Raw genomic sequence first — 21506 nt, forward strand, 5'->3', positions numbered from 1 at the left:
TTGAAGTTGTGATTAGTGTACATTGAAATGAAACCTCGAGGGAGACATAAGCTTTTATTTAAAGTGTCATATATTAATCCTTTTGTTGCTGCCATGTCTATGCCTTTTGCTTGAGGACAAGCAAAGATTCAAGTGTGGGGGAGTTTGATGAGTCATTTATTGACTATTTTAATATGCTTTTTAGTTTAGTTTTATTTAGATTTTATTTGATTTTATATTAGTATTATTTTCTTTTTAGGATAGTTTACTTTAAATTGCATTTTATTATATTTCAGGAAAGAATATTCGATGGATTGAATCTTGGAACAAAAGAAAAGGACTTGGAGCCGATTGGATGCAAAAATATGAAGATTGAGAGACAAAAATATGTCTCCCACAAGTCAGAAGCTTGGCACGGCCCGTGCTAGCCTTGGCACGGCCGTGCCACCCTCCAAAGTGCCTTTTGCTGCTTTTGCTTAGATTTTAAGCTACTCTATTTTTAGCCCAAATGTAATAGCTTAGATTTTAAGTCGATCGAATGCTATAAATAGAGTAGCCATCCATCACAAATATTCATCTTTACTTGGAATACAATAAGTGACAATTGCTTTTCTAATTAAAGTTCTTTTCTTTTCCTTTACTTTCTTGTCATTTACTTTTATGCTTTCTCTCTTCTCCCCCATGTCTACGATGAACATGAGTGAGTAGACTTCTCCTTGTCTTGGGATTGTTGGATAAGTCTAAATGACATAATCCTAATCAAACCAAGCTCTAAGCCTTAATCTTATGTAACCCTAATTTCTTATCTGAATTCACCGTCTTAACATGGATCAACCATTATCAAACTGTGGAAACGAAAGTGGAGGGTTTGATAATTGTTTATCCATTATTCCAAATATCAATTCATAAAACGAAAGTGGAGCTTTGATATTCGAACAAGTGAATTCAGACAAGGATTGCAAAGTCAGCGAAATAGGCTTTGCAATCTTTGAGACATATAGTTTCGATCTTCAAGGGAACTAATAACAATCAAGTCAGCGAAATAGGCTTGGTTGTTAGAGGAACCAAAATCTAATAGTAATCAAGTCAACGAAATAGGCTTGGTTGCTAGAGGAACATAAGAGAAACTGTCTTGAGAAATTAGGTCTAACATAACATTATAAGCTTATAGTTTTGGTTTGAGAAGGACTTGTCATTTAGAGGAAACCAACGATCCCAAGGCTCTTTTTATTATTATTATCTTTCAAACGCTTGAAAACCCCCAACTTACAATTCTCTTCTCTCTTCTAATCATCTCTAAAAAGTTAATTGAATTGAACTACTCCCTGTCGGAACGATACTCTTTTATACTACTTCGGTAAGACCCTGCACTTGCGGTTTTATCTCATCATTGGCAGCCGAAGATGCAGCAACCTTTTGTTACATTCTTTGGAGCATTTGGAAGCAAAGGTACAATAAGGTGTGGAATAAGGTTACAGATGCAAACACCTTTGTTCTATGTCGCGCGAAAGATAACTTGCATGAGTGGAAATTGGCTAGAAATCTGCAACAAACAGATTTTGTGCCTCGGCAACAACATGGTAATATTTGTTGGACAAAACTAGGGCTGGAAATGAGTCGAGTCGAACCGAACCTGCCTGAGCTCGGCTCGACTTGATAAGAATTGGTTCGGCTCGAAACTCGGCTCAAGTTCAACACAAACTATTTTTTCAGCTCGAGTTCGGCTCGTTTAAAGTTCACGAACAGTTCGGTTCGGCTCGTTAGGTTCAGTTTGGTTGCTCAACTCGTCCAAAAAAAATTATAAAAAAAAGTTAATTTATAGATCTTTGATATATATATATATATATATATATATATATATTTTAAAATTAAATATTGAATTAAAATAAAAGTTTCCACAAGCATGCATATAATAGACATAGATTATATAAAGTTAAAGGTTGCATAAATACGAAGAAAAATATTAGATACAAGTAACAGAGACAAAAAAATCCAACAAAATTCAATTAGCTGTGAACAAAATTCATAATATTATTTTACTTCTAAACTCCAATTGTTATTCCCTTCAAGACAAAATTGTATTCAGCCACATTTGCCACAACCTTCAACTTAATCTTTACTCATTTAGAAAGAAACAAACTTCAAACATGATGCGAACTCTAAAACAGCAACAATATTTTGAACAACAAACAAGAAAGTGGATCAACATCCTCAAAAATGCTACATATCAATATACAACTTAATAAAGGAAAAATCGTTTAATGTTAAAAGCATAACAATAAAAGGTCCTAGACTATGCTAAAAATCCTTATACATATGTCCGTAAATGTCATATCATAGTTGTGTTTAGACACAAAACCTTAAACTTACTCAACATATATGCTATATTTCTAATCAGTGGCTTTTACCCAATACAAAAATGTTATCTTTACAAACATATATCCACAAAAGCTTATGCATCACAGTACATTTATATTCTCATTTATGTCTTGTTCCTTATCAAGTTTTAACAACATACTATCAGTGACTTTTACCCAATGCATCTTTTTTTCTTTTCTCAGAAGTTCTTATCCAAAGGTCAAGAACAATGAGCATAAATGCAAACAATCACAGTGATATTAAATCCACAATAGCTTCTTGTCAATTTAATAAAAAAAAAAACGCACCTACTTAACATCAAGGGAATAATGTGATTTCTGTTAGAACCTGCTCCACCTACTTAACATCAAGAGCAACAATTTTCTTCTTTGATGGAGCCTATTGCTACTTCTCAGTTCTACGGTTATCCACTCATAGAAAGCTTAGTTTTTGAGATAAGAGGAAACTTGGTTTTTGCCACCCGTAGAAAGAGAAGATGATGCTTAGTTTTTGGTAGATAGTTGGGTAGGAATGTGAAAGATTAAAGGATATGAAAAGTTAATGTTTTTTTTTATAGAAAAAGTAAAGTTTGTAATTTCCTATGCTTCATAATCATTCTTGCGGAACCCAAAAGTTTCTAACTTCTTTTTAATATTTAATTATTTTGATAAATTAATTTTTTTTTTAAAACTAACTCAAATTGATTTATATATATATATATAATCAATAATGGAGTCATCTCATGAACCTAACGAGTCAAACTATATGTAGCTCAAGTTCAGCTCATTTAATTAACGAACTTAATTTTCAGCTCAAGTCCAGCTCGTTAGGTTCATGAACTAAGTTCAACGGATTAAATATCGAGTCGAATGTCGAACTATAATCGAGTTGGTTCGGTTCATTGCCAGCCCTAGACAAAACCAAATGCAAGTAGATACAAATGCAATATTGATGCATCCTTTTTCAAGCACCTGAACAAGATTGGATTAGGTATGTGTATTAGAGATGAACATGGTACTTTTGTCCTTGCCAAAACTGATTGGTTTAGTCCCATATGTGAAGTTCATATTGAAGAAGCTCTTGGGTTGATTTCAGCACTAGAGTGGGTGCATGAGCTCAACTTGGGACCTATTGACTTTGAGATGGATGTGAAGAGAGTGGTGGATAGTTTTTTATCTTCTCGACATGATGTTACCGAATTTGGTATCATTATCCAAAATTGTAAAACTCTCTTTAGGCATTATTATGAAAACTCGACTGTTGAGTTTGTACGGAGACAAGCAAATAAGGTTGCTCATAAATTAGCTAAAGCGGGGATGTGGATCCAACAAGGATTCACCATACAAGAATCTTTAACCTAAGTGTAAATTTCTTGAATTGAGATAGAAAATGAAGGAAAATGATAGAAAATCTAAGAAAATTGACCAAACTAGGAATACAAAAAGAAAACATACAAATGGAATTAGATGAGAAATGGGAAGAACGATCGCCACATTCAAGATGAACGATAAGATCGAATCGCGGATCCGCCACAAGAATAAGATGCTCTTGATAAGGATCTAGATTTGGTTCATCCAAGAACCTAGAATAGCAATTCTAAATCTCCCTTCAATCAAAGATTGAAAATATCAAATTGTACTAACCTCCTTCAAAATGATAACAAAGTTGTTATTTATACCTACTCATTGGCCATCACCTATAAGGCCCAATAAGAAACTAGAAAAACAAGGAGCATTATACAACTCCAAATTAAAAGTAATCTAAATTTTAAAACTAAACTATTTATTACAAACAAGATTCACTAAAGAAAGATAACATATTGGTCCTCTTCATGCTCCCCCTCTTTAAGAGAATTCGTCCTCGAATTTTATGCAACATAGCCTACAAGGAGAAAACACAAATCAAACGCATGAAGAGCATAATATTACTTCCACCGGGGTCAAATGGGAAGTGAAAAAAACAACCCATATGAGTGACTTTGTAAACACATGAAAATGAGGCAAGAGGTACATAAAGAAGATGAAAAAGTGGACAAGTCTCAAAGCATACCGATGGGGTAAGGCATCCAAAACCACACATACCTCATTTAGCTTAGAACATGGGGTAAGTTGGTACTTTCAATTGTGATCTCAAACAATATGTCGCAAGGGACGATCCTCTTTGATCAAAAGAATCTGAAGAGTCCTTTGTAATCAAATTAAATTCATCACACCGAAAAGAATTAGAATTGCAAGGAATACCAATAAAGTTGTGAAAACAATCATGCAAAGTAAGTATCCCTGTGAATGTTTCAAATTTGACAAACATTTTAGAGTACTTAACAACATTGCATGGAACCATGGAAACATCACTCAGATTATTTGAATTGAATAAACTTAAAAAATAAAATTTATTTATATTTAAAAATAGATGAAATACTTAATATTCGATCCCCTTCTAATAACATTCATTTATTCATATTTAATATACAGATCGCCCTTGTATAATTGCTAACGATTGTCCAGATTCTATGTGTACCTTTCCTGAATATCCCATTTGTTACAGGGGTTTTTGTTATTGTGTGTAAGAATCAAAATTAAATTAAAAACAATTTGTTGTTTATATACGGGTTTCCTAACTTAAACCAACAAAAAAATATAAAGGTTTAAGTTAGCAAATGCGTACATTTTTATTTGAACAAAAATATCACCTACTACTATTATTGTAAAGGAGAATTAGTCACTTTATTCCCTGAATGAAGAACAAGATACTATTTAAGGTCCTTAACTAGTATTCAGAGGCGCTAGTTAACGTTTCTCTTATAATTAACCATAAACTGTTACTTTTTTTTTTTTATGGAATAAAGTTTATGTGAGTCGTACAACAAAAATTATCAAAGTCAACGCAAACCTCAAAGTTTAGAGAACACCGACATAAATACTTACCAATCACTCCCTAAAGAAGGAGTTCAAACTAGGATGTAACTTCTTATCAATTATGTTAACCTTTGTTAACACATATCACTCCTTCTATCTCAAAATAAATGTTTCTTTTAAAATATTATTATGCAGAAAATATTATGAATAAATGAAAAGCCCAAAATTAGTATTCAAGATAATTGAACCATGAATAGGATGTCGATTTTGATTTCTTAAACAACAACTCCTGCATTGAGATTTCGGCGCCATTGAAGTCGCTGGTGAATTTCTTAGATCTAGGGTTTCTACCTTCCTCGAAAACTGTTGTTGGGTGTTGTCGCCATAAAAGTATAAATAAATAAATAAATAAGACAGACTTTAACAACAAAGAAAGCAATTGAAAGATGAATTGGTTAGAGTTGTTTTTTTTAGGGAGAGATTATTTTTTATGATGTTCAAGTAGAAAGAAAAAAATACAGAGAAACTTGAAGTCCTGCATAACCAGGGAAAACAGAAAAAGAATTTGTTGGATTACACAAAATCCATATATATATATGACCTTCAGTTTTTTTTTTTTTTTTTGTCAGATGACCTTCAGAACCTTAGCAGCCACATATATAAGCTAAATTATTTTTTAAAATCATTAAAGTTAATAAAATTCTGCAAAGTTTTTTAAAATTTTCAAGGTTTTTTTAAAAGTTGTCCTTTAAAATCATAATCCAGTACACCATAATTTTTAATTTGCAAAGGCATTAAATGGAATTTTCTGAGTTGGGCAACCATTCACCAACACTAAGAGATTACCTCTAAAAACACATGCGCGCATCCAAGCACACCACTTCTCATCGAAACTGAATATCTTCAAAAGATATTCTAGGAAACTCTAACTCGTCGAATCATAAGCTTTCTTTGAAAACGAGGCAATCATGCTTAGATTTTTTGGCCAGATCCACAACCTGATTAAGCACCACCACCACTCCATCCATCAATTGCATACCTTTAAGGAAAACATACCGGGTAGATGAGATGATTTTATCCATCACAGAGGCCAACCTTGAGGCCAACACTTTATCCACCAGCTTATACAAAGAACCTAAAAGAGAGATTGGATGAAACTCCCCCTAGCAGATCCCATAAACACTAACTTACTTTCAAAAAGACTAGACTTTTGACCCGTGCGACGCAAGGGTCCTATCAACCGTAATAAATTTCAATAAGTTATGTTATATATTTTCATTCAAAGTAAATAAGCTATAGGAAAAAAATTGACCTTATGAGATTTAATTTAATAGGGGTTTATGGTAAATGACCTTATCGACTATAATAATAATAATATTAATAATAGGGATTTATACATTTTTCTATAAATAAGTAATATAATACATACATTACAAAATACTTCTCTATACAGTAAATAATCAAAATAGCATTCAGCTTGCAAACCTAAACTACTTATATAAGTTTACTTCTTTGAATTTTGAATTGTACTTGACAATTGCCCAACCTTATAAGCAAGCAAATATCATTTAACCCTTATGACACTACTTGTTACAACATCAATCAATAGATCTTCAACCTGCTCTACTCTAATCCCATATTTCAACTGCAAGAGATCATGGCCTGCACAATTTCCAGTCATTGTAATTTTTATGCACCAACATTTTTCACATGTGTTGTGCACCTATATATTTTAGCATGGTTGCTAATAGAGGCTACTCGAGCACCAATCAACAATGATTTAACCACTCTCAAAATGAAGACCAATTCCCTGTTACAACATGTTGTCAATCTTCGCTTCCATATCTTGCAGGAGGAAAGATTGAACATAAACCCACAATGGAACGAACAAAACTCAATGCTACTTATTATAGTACACTATAACCCTTTTAAATGTGATTGAACATAAACCCACACAACTTCAGACTTGCCCCTTTTCTTAAGCTTTGAAAACAGATTATCTGCAAAGTAAAATAACAAAACATGTGTCTTTCACTATGCATCATGCTTTCTAGAACACCTTTATAGAAACGCCGCTACATTGCAGCTGTAGTATCAAAACACTTTTTTTGCACAACAGCAGCTGACAAGCTGGAAACCTGCTACAAACTATGCAAAAAAAGGCTTCACACTCGCTCCAAATTATTCAGTAAATTACCTTGGGCCAGCTCCAAGTTATGCAGAAAAAACAACCAAGAAAAACACCTGAATCGGTAAAAGTTCAAACTCTTGTAGGCAGTTGAATATAGAGGATGAGTTTTGAGTAAATATATATTCTTTTACTGCGCATGTGCACAGTTTGCAGAATAATTCTTGGGTGGAAACAAAGATTTGAACCTTCTATTTGGTCACACACACAAAAAAGTGGACATGTTATAATCATTTGAAAATGAATTATTATTTAATTATTATTTTTTCTACTTTTTTCTTTTTATGTGTCTGTGACCAAATAGAGGGTCCAAATCTTTGTGTTCGCCCAAGAGTTTCTCCACTTTGCATCCCATTTTACTCTTTATTTCAATAAAATTTTCATTATCTTTTTCAAAAAGATAGTACATTAAATGCATCAAACGTAAATATAAATTGGTAATAAAACAATAAAAGGGGTACATAAATTGCGCAAAGGTGCTTACAGAAAGAAATAAAACTATGTTCCAGAATGATAAAATGTCTAACAAAATTAAACATAATTGAAGGTAAGAAAAATTACCAAATTCTAAATGAAATAAAATAGAATAGTAAACTATATACATGGGCAATATATACTTGATATATCAATTGCACAATGGTGCAATGCACCTTTAGAAGCTATGTATTTTAATACGTTATAGTTTTTAGACAAAATCAATGAACAATCTAATCCATAACTCAAGAATGATACATTAAGTAGGTAAATACACATAATTCTCAAACAGAAAAAATGTCATATTCAAGAACAACTATTAACAGCCACACCCTTGAATATTTGGTATTAGAGTTATTAGTCTTAGGGGGAGATTACAAACCTACCCTAAAGTTAACTTGTTAATTAAATTAATAACAATTGAATATTAATACTTGTGTTTGTCATCATCAAAAAGGGGGACAAACAAAATGAGTTTAACAATGCCTCTTTGAGTTTTGATGATAATAAGGAATTAAAAGTTCAATTGAACTTGACCAAAAAAAAAAAAAAAGTTCAATTGAATATGTTAATATTTGTTCAAGTGTGCAGGACCATAGAATAAAACTTATAAGTCTTGAAACTAGGTATTGGTTCTGGAGGAAAAAATGAGAGAAAAAGTATTTACAAGGGAAGCTTGGTTGCAAGTCAGAGTCTAAGACATCAGAGTCTGAAGACCATCCGAAACTGACTGTCAGAGTTCATCAGAGTCTGAAGTGAAGAACAAGAATTTAGTTATTATTTGAAAACAGCAATGTGCAGAAGGAATAGAAGACTGAAACAAGGAATATTTTTGAAGAGTTAGAAGGCATTGGATGCTTATCCATAGAGAAATGTGTAATGATATAAATTCAACTTTTTTTTGGTATAATGATATATATATATATATATATATATATATATATATATATATATATAATCATTTTTTGATATAATATTTAAGTTAATTGCCTTTTATACATACATAAATAATGATTTATTGAAAAACAATGATAAAACCCACAATGACATGCCAATCTGTTTCAGTTCTGTGTACTGGTTGATTTCGGAATATACAATCCGGACATCTCCGGATTTTATAATCCGGAATGCTCCGAGGGTAGTTTTGGAAAAAAAATAGGGCGCGCGAGGAAAGGCATAGGGTGGGAAAAGTAACACTCTAACAATAACAGGGGCAGAGCCCTTTATGGGCTGGGGTGGGCCACGACCCATTAGGAAAAATTAAAAAACTAACGATCCTAGGTTTATTTTGCGAGATTTTAAACAATTTTGTTGCGGTTTTAGTTGGTGTAGTGATCCACCTGAAAAATTCAAAAATTAAAAATCATAGGTCTATTTTACGAGTTTTTAAACAATTTTTCAATGGTTTGAGTTTTTGGCGGTTCTAAAAGTGACATGTGATTTTTGTCATGCTTATACTTGGTTGGGCAGCAGAGGTTTACATATCTTCTAATTTTCTGGGGTTTCAAATATCCTTTTATATTGTCTTGTCAATTGAAAATTCCTCCAATTAATAGTTGTATTATAAATTAAAAAAACCGTAATTTATAGCAATAGTAAACTATGGGGGCGTTTGTTTTTGGGAAACAAAAATTATTCCCAGGAATAACATACTCGGGAATGAAAATATGAAAATTTGATTCTTGGGTATTTGTTAAAAAAAGTGTTTGGCAAATAACTTGGCATTCCTGGAAAAATTGAAAGTTACAATTTTTATTTTTTTTAAATCTATGCATAATATCATGGGAATGCACATTCTCATCTCTTTACATGAGAATAAATTCATGGAAATAATGGAAGTTATGGGAAGTTACTCCATTCCCAGGAATCTTTATACCCAGAAATATTTTTTTCTCAACCTCATAACAAACATGGGTATAATTATTCCCTAGTCATGTATTCCCGGGAATGTCATTCTTAACCTTGAAACAAACACCCCCTATATAATTTATTTTTTTAAAGTACCCGAGTTATTTAATCAAACTTTTCATGGCCCGCCCAAACTATTTTTTGTGGCTCAGTGTCTTCTTAATATAGTGGTAAATTCTGGATCCATCACTGTTTTGTAAGTTGTGGTAAATTATTAATATAGTTGTAGATAGATGTCAACAAAGTTGAACGAATGCATTTCTTCAAAAACAAAAAAGTTGAACGAATGCATGAAAAACATATGGTTATTTAAATGAAAACCAGAAATCAGTCAAATAAACGTGAGGCATTAGGAAATTTGTATAGAATCACAAATAGTGCTCTAAGGTTGTATATAGACTCACAAATATTTAGAAGGTGGAGAGATAAGTGGGTTTCAGGTAAGCTCTAACGATTTCAGAATATCGTTATAGAAAATTATTAGGTTTAAATATGTAAATAGTCTCTCCAAATATGAAGGGTTTCGGTTTTAGTCCTTGTGGCCGAAACAAAAGATTACATATCTGTAAAGACTAAAACCAAAACATTTGATATTTGCAAGGACCAGGTTAAATTACAACCGACCGAGGTTGGGTATATATATGAAACTAGTAACTTGGTCCAACTATTTGTGCAAGCTGAAGTGATACAAGAATAGAACAAACAGCATGGTGTTAAAAACCAGCTGAGTCCTCTCGAAAAAAAAGCCAAAAACACAGAAAAAAATACAGCAACACATAAACACCCAAACCAACCAGAAGCCGAAAAAATCGGACAGCAAAACTGAAACAAGAAACACAGCACCAAAAAGCCAGAGGAAGATCCCTACAACAGACTGCAAGAGAAAAAAAAAAAAAAAAACAGAGCAAAAAAGGAACACAGCAGCACCGCACCAGACAGCCAACAACAGTAGACAGATGTAGCTGCACCTTGACGCCTCTGCCTGATCACTGCCTATTCAAACAATCCCCCGGATCCGACCTCCATTCATAATATAACCACGGGCTCGCTTTTAATCGACTAATATAACCACAATATCATCACATCCTCTAGGCGAATTCTTGAAAATCTTCTTATTTCTTGCCTTCCGAAAAACCCAAATGACAGAATGCCAAATCAACCAATAGCCCCTTCCCCAGTAAAACTCTTCAGCTGAACACGTTTAACAGAATGTCAAGCTTACTAAACACATTTAACACCTTAAAAAGCCAAATCACAATGAAGAAAAAAATGGTTTGACGTTTCCTCCCTCCCGTCACAGAACACACAACCTGCCAATGCATCTTGCGGAATTGCATGACACGCCACTAAGTTCCGCCTAATAGGACTTTGGTCCAAAATGTTTCCAAGAGAAAACTATAGCTTTGGAAAGAGCCGGACTTTACTGCAACTGCTCAAAAACTATATCTTCTAATTCCCCGTACTACTTTCCCACACCAACAAATTCTCCAACAATGCATACACAGTCTTCACCGAGAACTCTCCACCCCCGTCCGATCCCCATAATCACATATTCTCCCTCTCTTCCCACCAAAAACCGGCCAAAAGCTCCAAAAGATTGTCTACCAAGAGCCTTTCCCATTCAAACAAATTTCTATGCCAAAAAGTCATAGAGCCCCCATTTCCTACCTTACGAACCACTTCCCCTTTAAACCAATTAGACCCCACAACCTCTTCTTTTGAAGCAACATCCTTCCACCATCTCGATCCAATAGCTGACCACGATAAGAGATATATTAAAACAAATTGGACATTCCATATCTCGATGCCTTTTTACTGGAAGAACAACGAAATGAAAGAATTATGGGTCAAAACTATCCATCCATATTCCATATATCTTAATCAAATAAACAATGTTATATAACAATCTAAAAACTTTTAAATTCCCAATATAATGTAAATCACATTTCTCAACGAATTTATACATTCGACATTATCATTTACCAGTGGCATTAGACATGTCCCTAGTTGATTACTTTTCCTACAGTAACTTGAATAGCCAATGATTCTTAGGAAGACCCTCTCATTGTATTCTTCAACTGCATTTCAATCCTAAATCAACATCACAGATCAAGAAAATAAAGAGAGAAGGCACAAACAAAGACCTTCTATACAACAAAATATTAAATACATTACTCAATTTCACAACTCTGTTTTCTTTCATTGTTTCATTCGATGGCCATTAACAAATATTAAATAGTAGAGCCTGCACCTGTTGTGCATGCAACAAGTTCCAACTACAAAACCAAAGAGAAAATGTGGTTAAGCTCAAACAATTAGATCGATGGATTTAAATAGTGTTTGTGGTTTCACTAGGGACTTTTAGATTCCAGTAGAATGTAGGAAAATGTTGTCATTGCAATGTAGCTTCATAGACTTCAAAATCAGCAATATTATAGCAGCTATTGCGATCCCAAACCACAATTTCGAAACAGTGTTTAAATCTTCTGCTTGCATTAAGATTGATTTGAGTTTAAGTCTCGAATTTTTTTATTCAAATGCTATAGGTTGGAAAACTTTACAAAAAGTCATTAGCCCTGTGCATAATTTTAAATTGCAGTCGGCATCCCCAATTGCGGCAGAGATGTTGTTCTTGTCGCAATGTTGCTGTTATAATATCCTCGCAACATTGCAGTGTGATTTTCAATCATGCGTACAACCGGATTGTGACCAAATCATGAACCACATCAGAGGATTTCAGCCATTTTGGTTCAAATCTTCACACTATTAAACTGTAATGAGCACAATCACATCTGTGACCGCAATCAAAGGAATAGTTCAACAATGACGCATTGTTGACATATAAGAATCCAAAATCAAGAAAATTAGTGTTGATTTGTAAAAGTATTATGAATAAACAAGAACCACCAACGCACTAAAACCACAAACAAACTCAAATTGTATTATTAGGGCAAAGGTAACATTTGTAATTTCAATTCATGATTTCAACATTGGGGAAAAAAAACCCTAATTATGTTTCATAAGAAAAACATATCATAATAACTATTCTATTCAATTTGATCCTCCTCAACATCTTTTTTATTCTCAACTTTATCTTCAATCTTTTCATCGGCGTCCTCGTCTTCATCTTCATCTTCATCTTCATCAACTCCTGTAAAAGTCCAAGCAAGTTCTTCACGAAGCTTTTCCTCTTCTCCCGGCAAAAACTCAGTATCCTCAACTCCAAAATACTTCCTCACATACTCAACACTCTTGTTCGCAATTCGATCAGCAATAACCTGACTCGTAAAATCAAGAAGCTTCTTCATATCCAAGTAATTAGCAGCAAGAAAAAGATCCTTCACCTCTTCATTGTCGAGATTCTTCACGAACTCGGCTTCGAAGGCCTTGTTGATCTCTCCAGCGACATTCTTCTCGCAATACTCGATTATCAAGGGAAGTTCAGAGCTCGTAACATTGTGAAGAGGAACAGTTGTAATTTTTCCATCGCTTTCGTCGACGAAGGATTGAACCGTTGCCATCTCCTTTGCAATTGAGGGTTTGACTTTGAAAACGACGTTGTCGGAGGTGATGAGTGAGATCATTGTTTCTGAGATGGTGAGTTTGTTCATCTCCGATGAAACTTGTTGTTCCACCATTGTTTCCGAGAGAGAGAGAGAGAGAGAGAACGGAAAACAGAGAGAAAGAAAGAGGAATAGCGATTGAGAAGAAAAGGGTTAATGAGATTTTGGAGTGAAGAAGGTTTGTATTTATAGACCAAAAAGGAACGGGCCACGCGGTGTCTCTTCCTTAACAGAGAAGATTTTAAACCCCTAAATTGATGAACAAAATTAGGATGGGTTAATCCAAAATTCAATGAAAAATAAGTAAAGTTGACAAAAATAATATCTAAAATTCAAATTCAGTTTATCTGTGGTTAATTCAAAATTCGGTTCAAAAATATTTTTTGCGTGTGAATTCTTACCCCTTAAAATATTTCTTTAAAAAAAAGATTTTTATTGAATGAAAAATTACCATATACATTATGAATACCTTTCGTATGATTTTGTTCAAAGGAGGAAAAGAAAAAAAAAATTAAAAATACTTTTTTTGTGTGTGTGAATTCTTACTCTTTAAGATATTTATTTAATGATAGTAAAAAAGAAGATTTTATTTAATGATAGTAAAAAAGATGATTTTCATTAAATGAAAAATTACCATATACATTTCGAATACCTTTTGTATGATTTTGTTCAAAGGAGGAAAAGAAAAAAAAATATTAAATTGTGCGTATTCACAAGGTCCATTTTTTTAAGCGAATGGTTAATAAACTCAACCAAAATAAATAGATTAAGACTCTATTTGCTTCAGCAATGCAAGCTCACTCAACGCACGCATTCAACCTGATGCCACAATTTGCGACTTCTATATTTTCACGGTAAAACTGGCTCAAGATAACGGAAAAGAAAATGGAGATCCTAGTTCAAACTCAAACGAATGAGAAATTAAAAATTAATTTGATAAGTAATTACTAACATTCCTTTCAAATAAAATAAAAAAACTAGTTACTAACATTTGTCATTTAAAAAATAAAATAAAATATGTTTCTCTCAATGTTGATATACCTCTCAAATGGGTAACTATAATAATCAATCCATAATATCTTTTTGCGAAGAAGTATTTTTTTTAAGGATGGGAAAAAGTCATGTCGTCTACTTTTCAAGTGAGAAATGTTATGAACACTATTTTTAATGTTCACTCTTTTATCTTGTGAAACTCGTTGGGTAGATTATGGAGTTGATTTTCTTTTTTTATTTTTATATAATTACTAATTGTTAATGTTAATTTTTCAAGGTTCCATTTGAGAACATGTGAATTCAATTCCAAAATTGATTCAATTTCTCATATTCATCCACTATATATTTTATATCTCCATGTATGTTATCCAAATATGCAAATTCACCCTATGATATTACAACAACTTATCGCATAGATTTAATCATGTGGCTTGAAGAATGTTTATATACCAAGATGAAAATAGTGAAATTTTATTTGATAAGTCTATTGTTGATGTTTTTTTCATCTAAAATGATTGTAATAACAGATTCTATATTCTATTAAAAAAAAAATTATCATTCCATCTTTTTAAAACAAAAAAGGGAGGTAGCTAAAGTGTTATCCCACCCAAAATATATATTGCAAGATATTAAAAGGTACAAAATGGAGGAGACCAATTAAGTCAAAACTTCGTCAAAAAAGATAAACATAAAAGAAAGAATTCTTATTTTATTTTTTATTTATTAAACATTAAAAACTGTTAAAGAAGTCAAAGTAAGGCCTTGATCAGCCAATGTCTCAGCAACTTGATTTTCTTCTCCATATCATTTCAAATGTATCTTTGAGTGGTAATTACGCTAATATTGTTGCTTCTTCTAGCATTTTTGATTTATGATCCTTGAATCTTTCTATGTTAAGATCCATCCTCCTAATGTTCCTAAGATCAAAGATATGATGTGGCTCCCTCCGGTTTACCTCTGGATTAAGTGTAACATTATGGCATTGCTCATGGTAGTCATGGTCCCGCATCTTGTGGTGGTATATTTAGAGATTACCAAGCTAATTTTCGGATCAGGATTTGGTGCTGTAAAAAAGCACACAGTTTGGTGCTGTAATAAATCACAGCCATTGATATCAAAATGAACGGTTCAGATTAGACAGCAGTTTAACATAGTTAAATGATCTGAGTTGTTGATCTAAATCTGATGGCCCTGATCTGTTACAGCATCCTGCTATAACAGCAGGAAATCCAAATCCCTAATTTTCTTGGTTGTTTTTTTAACACCTTATGTATTGTCATGGTTATTGTTGGTGGCTATTACTTTTTTTCACCCTATGCTCTTCTCACACGCCATATGTTTTCCCCAAAATACATTTTGCTCAGGTTATATAATATGAATCATGTTTCAGATTGTATAATCTGAACCCGTGCTATATATATATATATATATATATATATATAACTCGAAATCAATAAACTTTTCTTTTTTCAACCGTTTCTCTTTTGCTCTAAAACTTTTCTCCCACGCCCTAAAATTGTAAAATTCAACATTGGGTGATTCTTGAAGTTTTTTGCTCAAAAGCATCACATTTGAAGCCTTTTCTAACACCAAACACAAGGTAAAGTCTCATTCCTTCGATTTATCATATGCTACGTGCATTATCTTGATCATATGTTGAGACCGCGGGATTTGCGCATGCCTTGATTGGCGTAGAGACAGAAGCTGAATATATATGATGGTTTACTGTCGTTTCACATCCACACATCATACCTCCGTTGAAGAATGTTCTTATCACGATTCCACCTGAAAAGAAGACCTTTGATGAGGTTGTTGAGAAGTAGGGAGATTGCTAGTGTCTAGACATCAATGAACGGTTAGGGCGCATTAAAGACCTTGTCAGAACAATCATGCTAGTGGTGAGGTGGAGTAGGGAAGTCCGACTTGCTTAGTTTGGATGTGATTATGCAAGTGGTTCATGGAGGGATAATCTATTGTTGTAGGGGTAGGGTGCCCGTGCTACCTTGTAGTTTTCTAATTGTATGACTTGATGTAACATTTAGATAATGTCTACTTTTAATTTATGTTTAATTTATGTTATTTAGTATGTTTCCATTTTTTTTATATGATCTATTTTGATGAATGTAAAATCATGTTGGAATTTTAGTTTATAATTTATTTTAAAGTTATTTATTATTATTAATTATTATATCAATTGATTTATTCTCTTGACTAAGTCATCAAGCCAAGCCATGTTTTTTCTACTCCAAGTTTAACTGTTACAAGCTTGATTAAGTAGCAATTATTCCCTAATTTTTTGGTTTCATTTTGCACTTTAATAGGAACTTCTTTTTACATTCATATTATCATGTGGGTTGTGATTACAGAGAGGTAGAGAGAACTTACACGTTAATTGCTTTCTTCTCTAGATTTTACTTTTGGTCTCTAATAACAAATATATAATAAGTTCCCATGAGCATCCATAAGTGGTTTTTGAGACCTTGTTAATCCATGTGCGGTGCTAGCAAGAAGCGACTGTTGTATCCTGGAGAGTATTAGCTATGAGACCTATCGCATCGGATAATTTATCCAAGGTGGCGAAATACTTTTAAGTCCAATGCATTCCACGCCTCAATCAATAATCGATAAGTTTACTTGTTCTCTATTCTATTATATTTAGAGCTCTATTAATTTGATGCTAATATTTCTTGTTACTTATTACCTTATAATAATTATATGTCAATTTTCCAACAAATCAATCACAATTCCTAGATTTAACAACAACAAAAAATTTGTTAACTAAACAACAAAGATTGTGTGTCAGTTTTGACACGATGGTTCAAATTCAGATTATGTGTCGATGTAATATTTGGATAATTTCTACTTTTAATCTTTGTCTAGTATAGGGAAGATCACTTACAATCTTTGTGTGAGAAGGTTAAGCTACGATCTTTTTTATGGTTGAAATCGAGATATGTTACTTTCCAAGTTTGATTATCATTTTTGGCAGCTTAGCCTCATATTTCTTATTCATCGGTTGTAAATTAGTTTGTTTTCTCTTATGTTGTTTTGGACTTCGATTTGATGTAACTTTGTTATTGTTATAAGCTCTCTTCGGTACATCTTGTGCTGAAGAGCTTTTTTGGTTGGGTTTAATATATTTCATTTTAGTCTCTTAAAAACAAAACAAAACAAAAAAAATAATAATTATACTTATATACTATATGTAAAGAAAATAGGTTGTTTTGACATTTTTTGACTGATTTTTTCTCTCTTTCCAAAATTACCCTCAACTTTCAATACAAATAGCACATGTAACAAATAGATAAGAATAAATTTAAATTTTAAAATAAAAGTGTAACAAATACTATATTGTTGATGTCATTGAAAAAGATAAGAATTTATATTATATTTTCCATATTGTTCGTACGATTGAAAAATATAAATATAGTTTGTTACAATATGAAATGCAAAATATCTATAATTATAATTTTAATCGAAATCTATATTTCATAAAAACTACCGTATGCATTTACACAATAAAAAAAGCCGACAATGTCCATCTGAACGTTAGTAATAATAATATAAACTATATATAATGAGAATACATGATTTTGGAGTGAGTTTTGCACTTTCAATTATACCCTTAAACAATTTGTTGATTTATTGTTATTCTTATTTAAAAAGATAAAAAAAATTATATTATATTTTCTATACGGTTGGTGTTATCAAAGGATAAATATAATTTGTTACAATATAAAAGTACAAAATATACATATTTATTCTATAATATACTAGCAAATTGTAATTAAAATTATACTTTTAAATGGTAAGAAACCCAACAAACCATACTTATTTTTCTCAATGACGACAATAATTTAATAACAATATAATATAAAATTCTTATATAGATTGAGGACTAATGTAAATTATAACTAAATTGAAGACTCATGAGACTTAACAACGATTACTCCCGTCATTCACATTAGAAAAATAGTTTTTTTAAAGACTTAGAAAATTTCTTATAGTGTAACCATAATCAACAAACAGTTAACTGCTTAGTTATATCAAATACTAGAACAGTAGCCATAATCAACAAACAAGTAACAGCCAGATTAAAAAAAGAAAAATTAAAAACAACAGTGCAGAGAGACAAGCCTCTTTGTCTTTAGGTCTTGCCTTGCCAAGAGTCATCACATAAAGGAATGCATTCTAAAAGGTTCTTTGGAGTTTAATCTTACTGTCATGCCAACTAACAAGTTTCAATTGATAGAGCAGCACGATCAAACTCAAAGGAACCTCTCTTAGAGGTGCATTCCGTGACACTCATCTTATATGAAGGAATTCAATATCATAACTTATATAGCTGATTCTGCATATAATATATGTTGTGTTCTCTTGATCTTTTGACTTTTCAAAGGGGCTTGCAAATCACTACCTAATTTTTTAAAAGGAACAATATAACTTTCGGGTGAATGCTTGAGATTTGTTGTTCAACAGGTTTGACCTTATCCAACTTCAGAGGTAAGTCAATTGTTGTAGTTGGAAGGTGCATTCCCTACCTAATCACGATCTTCTGGCGGAATCAAACTGTTGAGAATATCTTCAGTTGATCTCAGCAACGTGACAAACATATCGATCCACGGTAACATGTTGTGTTGCCAAAAAATCGAGAACATGCTCCTCAGGTCGTCGTCGTTCTTTAGTTCTAGCCTACTGAAGTCTATTATCCTGTCGTCCAACGTTGGACGTTCATACCAAATGTATTTCACCCTCTTTGTGTCTCCGGGATTGAATCCTTGGTTGATTTCACCCAGTTGATCATTGAGACCATTTAACGTGACATTAATGTACCGAACCTTGAACATCTGAGAATTTTCACCGTTGAAGCGTAGGCTAACACTGAACAAATTGGTCATTGTTTCAAACCTACCTACACCCTAAAAAAATTAAACAATCAATGAAAAACTCATTCAAATATTTCATCAAACATTTGGAGTGCAAAATAAACATAAACTCTAAAACTCATAACTACAACATAAACATGCAAACATCTAAACAATTAAGCAATATAAGTCATTTACATGTAACATTGTATCATTTCTTGCAAAAAAAATGAAAATTTAAACAAAACCCTAAAACTAAAAAAATCTAATTCTATAGAAAAAATTTAGGTGACAACTAGGGTACCCATGGAAGAATGGTGGGTAATTTACCTCAACCAATACACATTAGCCACATAAGCACATTTTTAAGTGGTATCCATGAACTATCTTGACCCCACCAACAAATTGCTCATTTTCATTGGGCGGTGGGTAAATTACCCACCATTCTTCAAAGGTAATCTAGAAAAAACCAAAAATTTAACATAAACATGCAAACATCAAAGTATCTAAACAATTAAGCAATATACGTCATTTACATGTAACATTGTACCATTTCTTGCCAAAAAATATTAAAATTTAAACAAAACCCTAAAACTAAAAAAATCTAATTTAAGATAAAAAATAAAAAATAAAAAAATCTAACATATCAACATAAAAAGATTAATGGTATTTGATTATGAAAACTTACTTATTATTGGAATGTTGTTTGATTTGAGGTTGAATAAATTTTAGATTTAGGTGATTTAAGAGATATTTTAGGATTTTATATGGGAAACGAGGAAATGAGGTTCTGCTGGTTCTTAGAATAGCACGTAGTCTGAGGCAACCCACATAAATTTAACACTAGCGTGAATTTTGCTCTTTTCGGTTGGAATGAGCAAAATGTGTTGAATAAAGAGCATAATTCCTCTTTCTTTCTCTCTTGCGATCTCTCTATAGAAGTAACTAGCGCAAAAGCAGAAAGTCAAGACAATTGATTGAATTAGGGTTGCTTGGGAAAGATGAAAGAAGATAGGAGTAAGGCAAAATCATTGAGTTTCAAGGAATACAAGTACACGCAAAACTGCAGCGAAATTAAGAAAACCGAATTCAGAGCAAGTTATGTGTTTCAAGTAATGAAGCCACCCCGCTATCGTTAACGATGAAGAAGGCATCTACCAGCCTAAGACTGACGAAACTCGTGGCTGCCTATGATGAATTTCTTAACCTCATCCGGCAGCCACTCCCTATCCTCGGGTTTGCCTCAAAAGACAACGGTTATAAACATCAGTAGAATAAGAAGAAGCACATTGACTTGCTTCTCAACCCTATCTCTGACCAGTGACCACTTCTTTGATCAGCTCCTCTCGATTTCTAAGCTTTTAACTGATTTCCATGATGCCAATGTTTCTTCTTCTCATGGGAACGAACCAATTCCATTGCAGCAAGGAGCAGGAGGAGTTAACAGTAACACTACTACTGTTTGATTATTTATGTCTATTGTAACAATATTACAGACTGAACTGGCTAACGAAAGAAACATCCAACCAGTAGCGAGTTTTTTTTTAATGTAAAAACAGCTAACCATTCCCAATTTTCTATTAGACCTATGGTTTTGATTCTAAATTTACGCATAAACACGTTTAATCTCTTCAAAGTTTTGTTCAAATCCTATGAATAGATATTTTCCAAGCATGCAAATTTTGTGCACCTAAGATTATTCATATTCTTTACATGATCTAATTTTTTTTATTTTATATTGTGTAATGGGTTAACTATAGGGATGGGTTGTACAATGAGGGCTTTAATGTGTGCTAAAAGGTGAATTTCTATGAGTTTGACATAATGTCAAAGCAGATAAAGAAGCATTATAACTTTTTTCTATGAACATGTAAAAACAAAATGGGAGCTTACAGTTTCTTTCACCTATGACATGTGCATATTTTTTTTGTCAACATAAACCTATCTATCACGAGTCTCTACTATTATGAAAATAATTGCTTTGGTATTTTAATTTCATATTCACGATATAGCTACATATATCATCCAAGATAGTGGGGTGCATATAAAACTGTATATATGTTGGACAAAAAAAAATTAGTTTAAAATTTAATTTTGGCAACAGAATTCCTTCACAATAAATTATGCATTCTAAATATCAGGGTCTCCCTTGTCCCTGACTATATTGATCTAAATATCAATAGCATTCTAGAAAAACATGATTGTTTAAGAATTTAGCTCATAAACTGAGTTATTTAATTCAAGAATGGATTAATGATTGCATAGTTCCCACGCACAATGATTCAAATCTAGAAGATTATTAGTAATTGGTATAGTACCATCA

The 21506-nt window shown here is 32.5% G+C and overlaps 1 protein-coding gene and 1 pseudogene across 1 annotated transcript; one reads left to right on the plus strand and one right to left on the minus strand.

Moving 5' to 3' along the window:
- Positions 1 to 12809: 12809 nt before the first annotated feature.
- Positions 12810 to 13400, minus strand: LOC11424737 (SKP1-like protein 14). Its single transcript, XM_003596037.1, has one exon. It carries the CDS (start codon positions 13398 to 13400, stop codon positions 12810 to 12812), a length of 591 nt encoding a protein of 196 aa, XP_003596085.1.
- Positions 13401 to 20184: 6784 nt separating this feature from the next.
- LOC112419269 (DExH-box ATP-dependent RNA helicase DExH12-like) lies at positions 20185 to 20649 on the plus strand (annotated as a pseudogene).
- The last annotated feature ends 857 nt before the right edge of the window (positions 20650 to 21506 follow it).

The sequence above is a fragment of the Medicago truncatula genome, chromosome 2 (genome assembly GCF_003473485.1).
Source record: "Medicago truncatula cultivar Jemalong A17 chromosome 2, MtrunA17r5.0-ANR, whole genome shotgun sequence".
NCBI lineage: Eukaryota > Viridiplantae > Streptophyta > Magnoliopsida > Fabales > Fabaceae > Medicago > Medicago truncatula.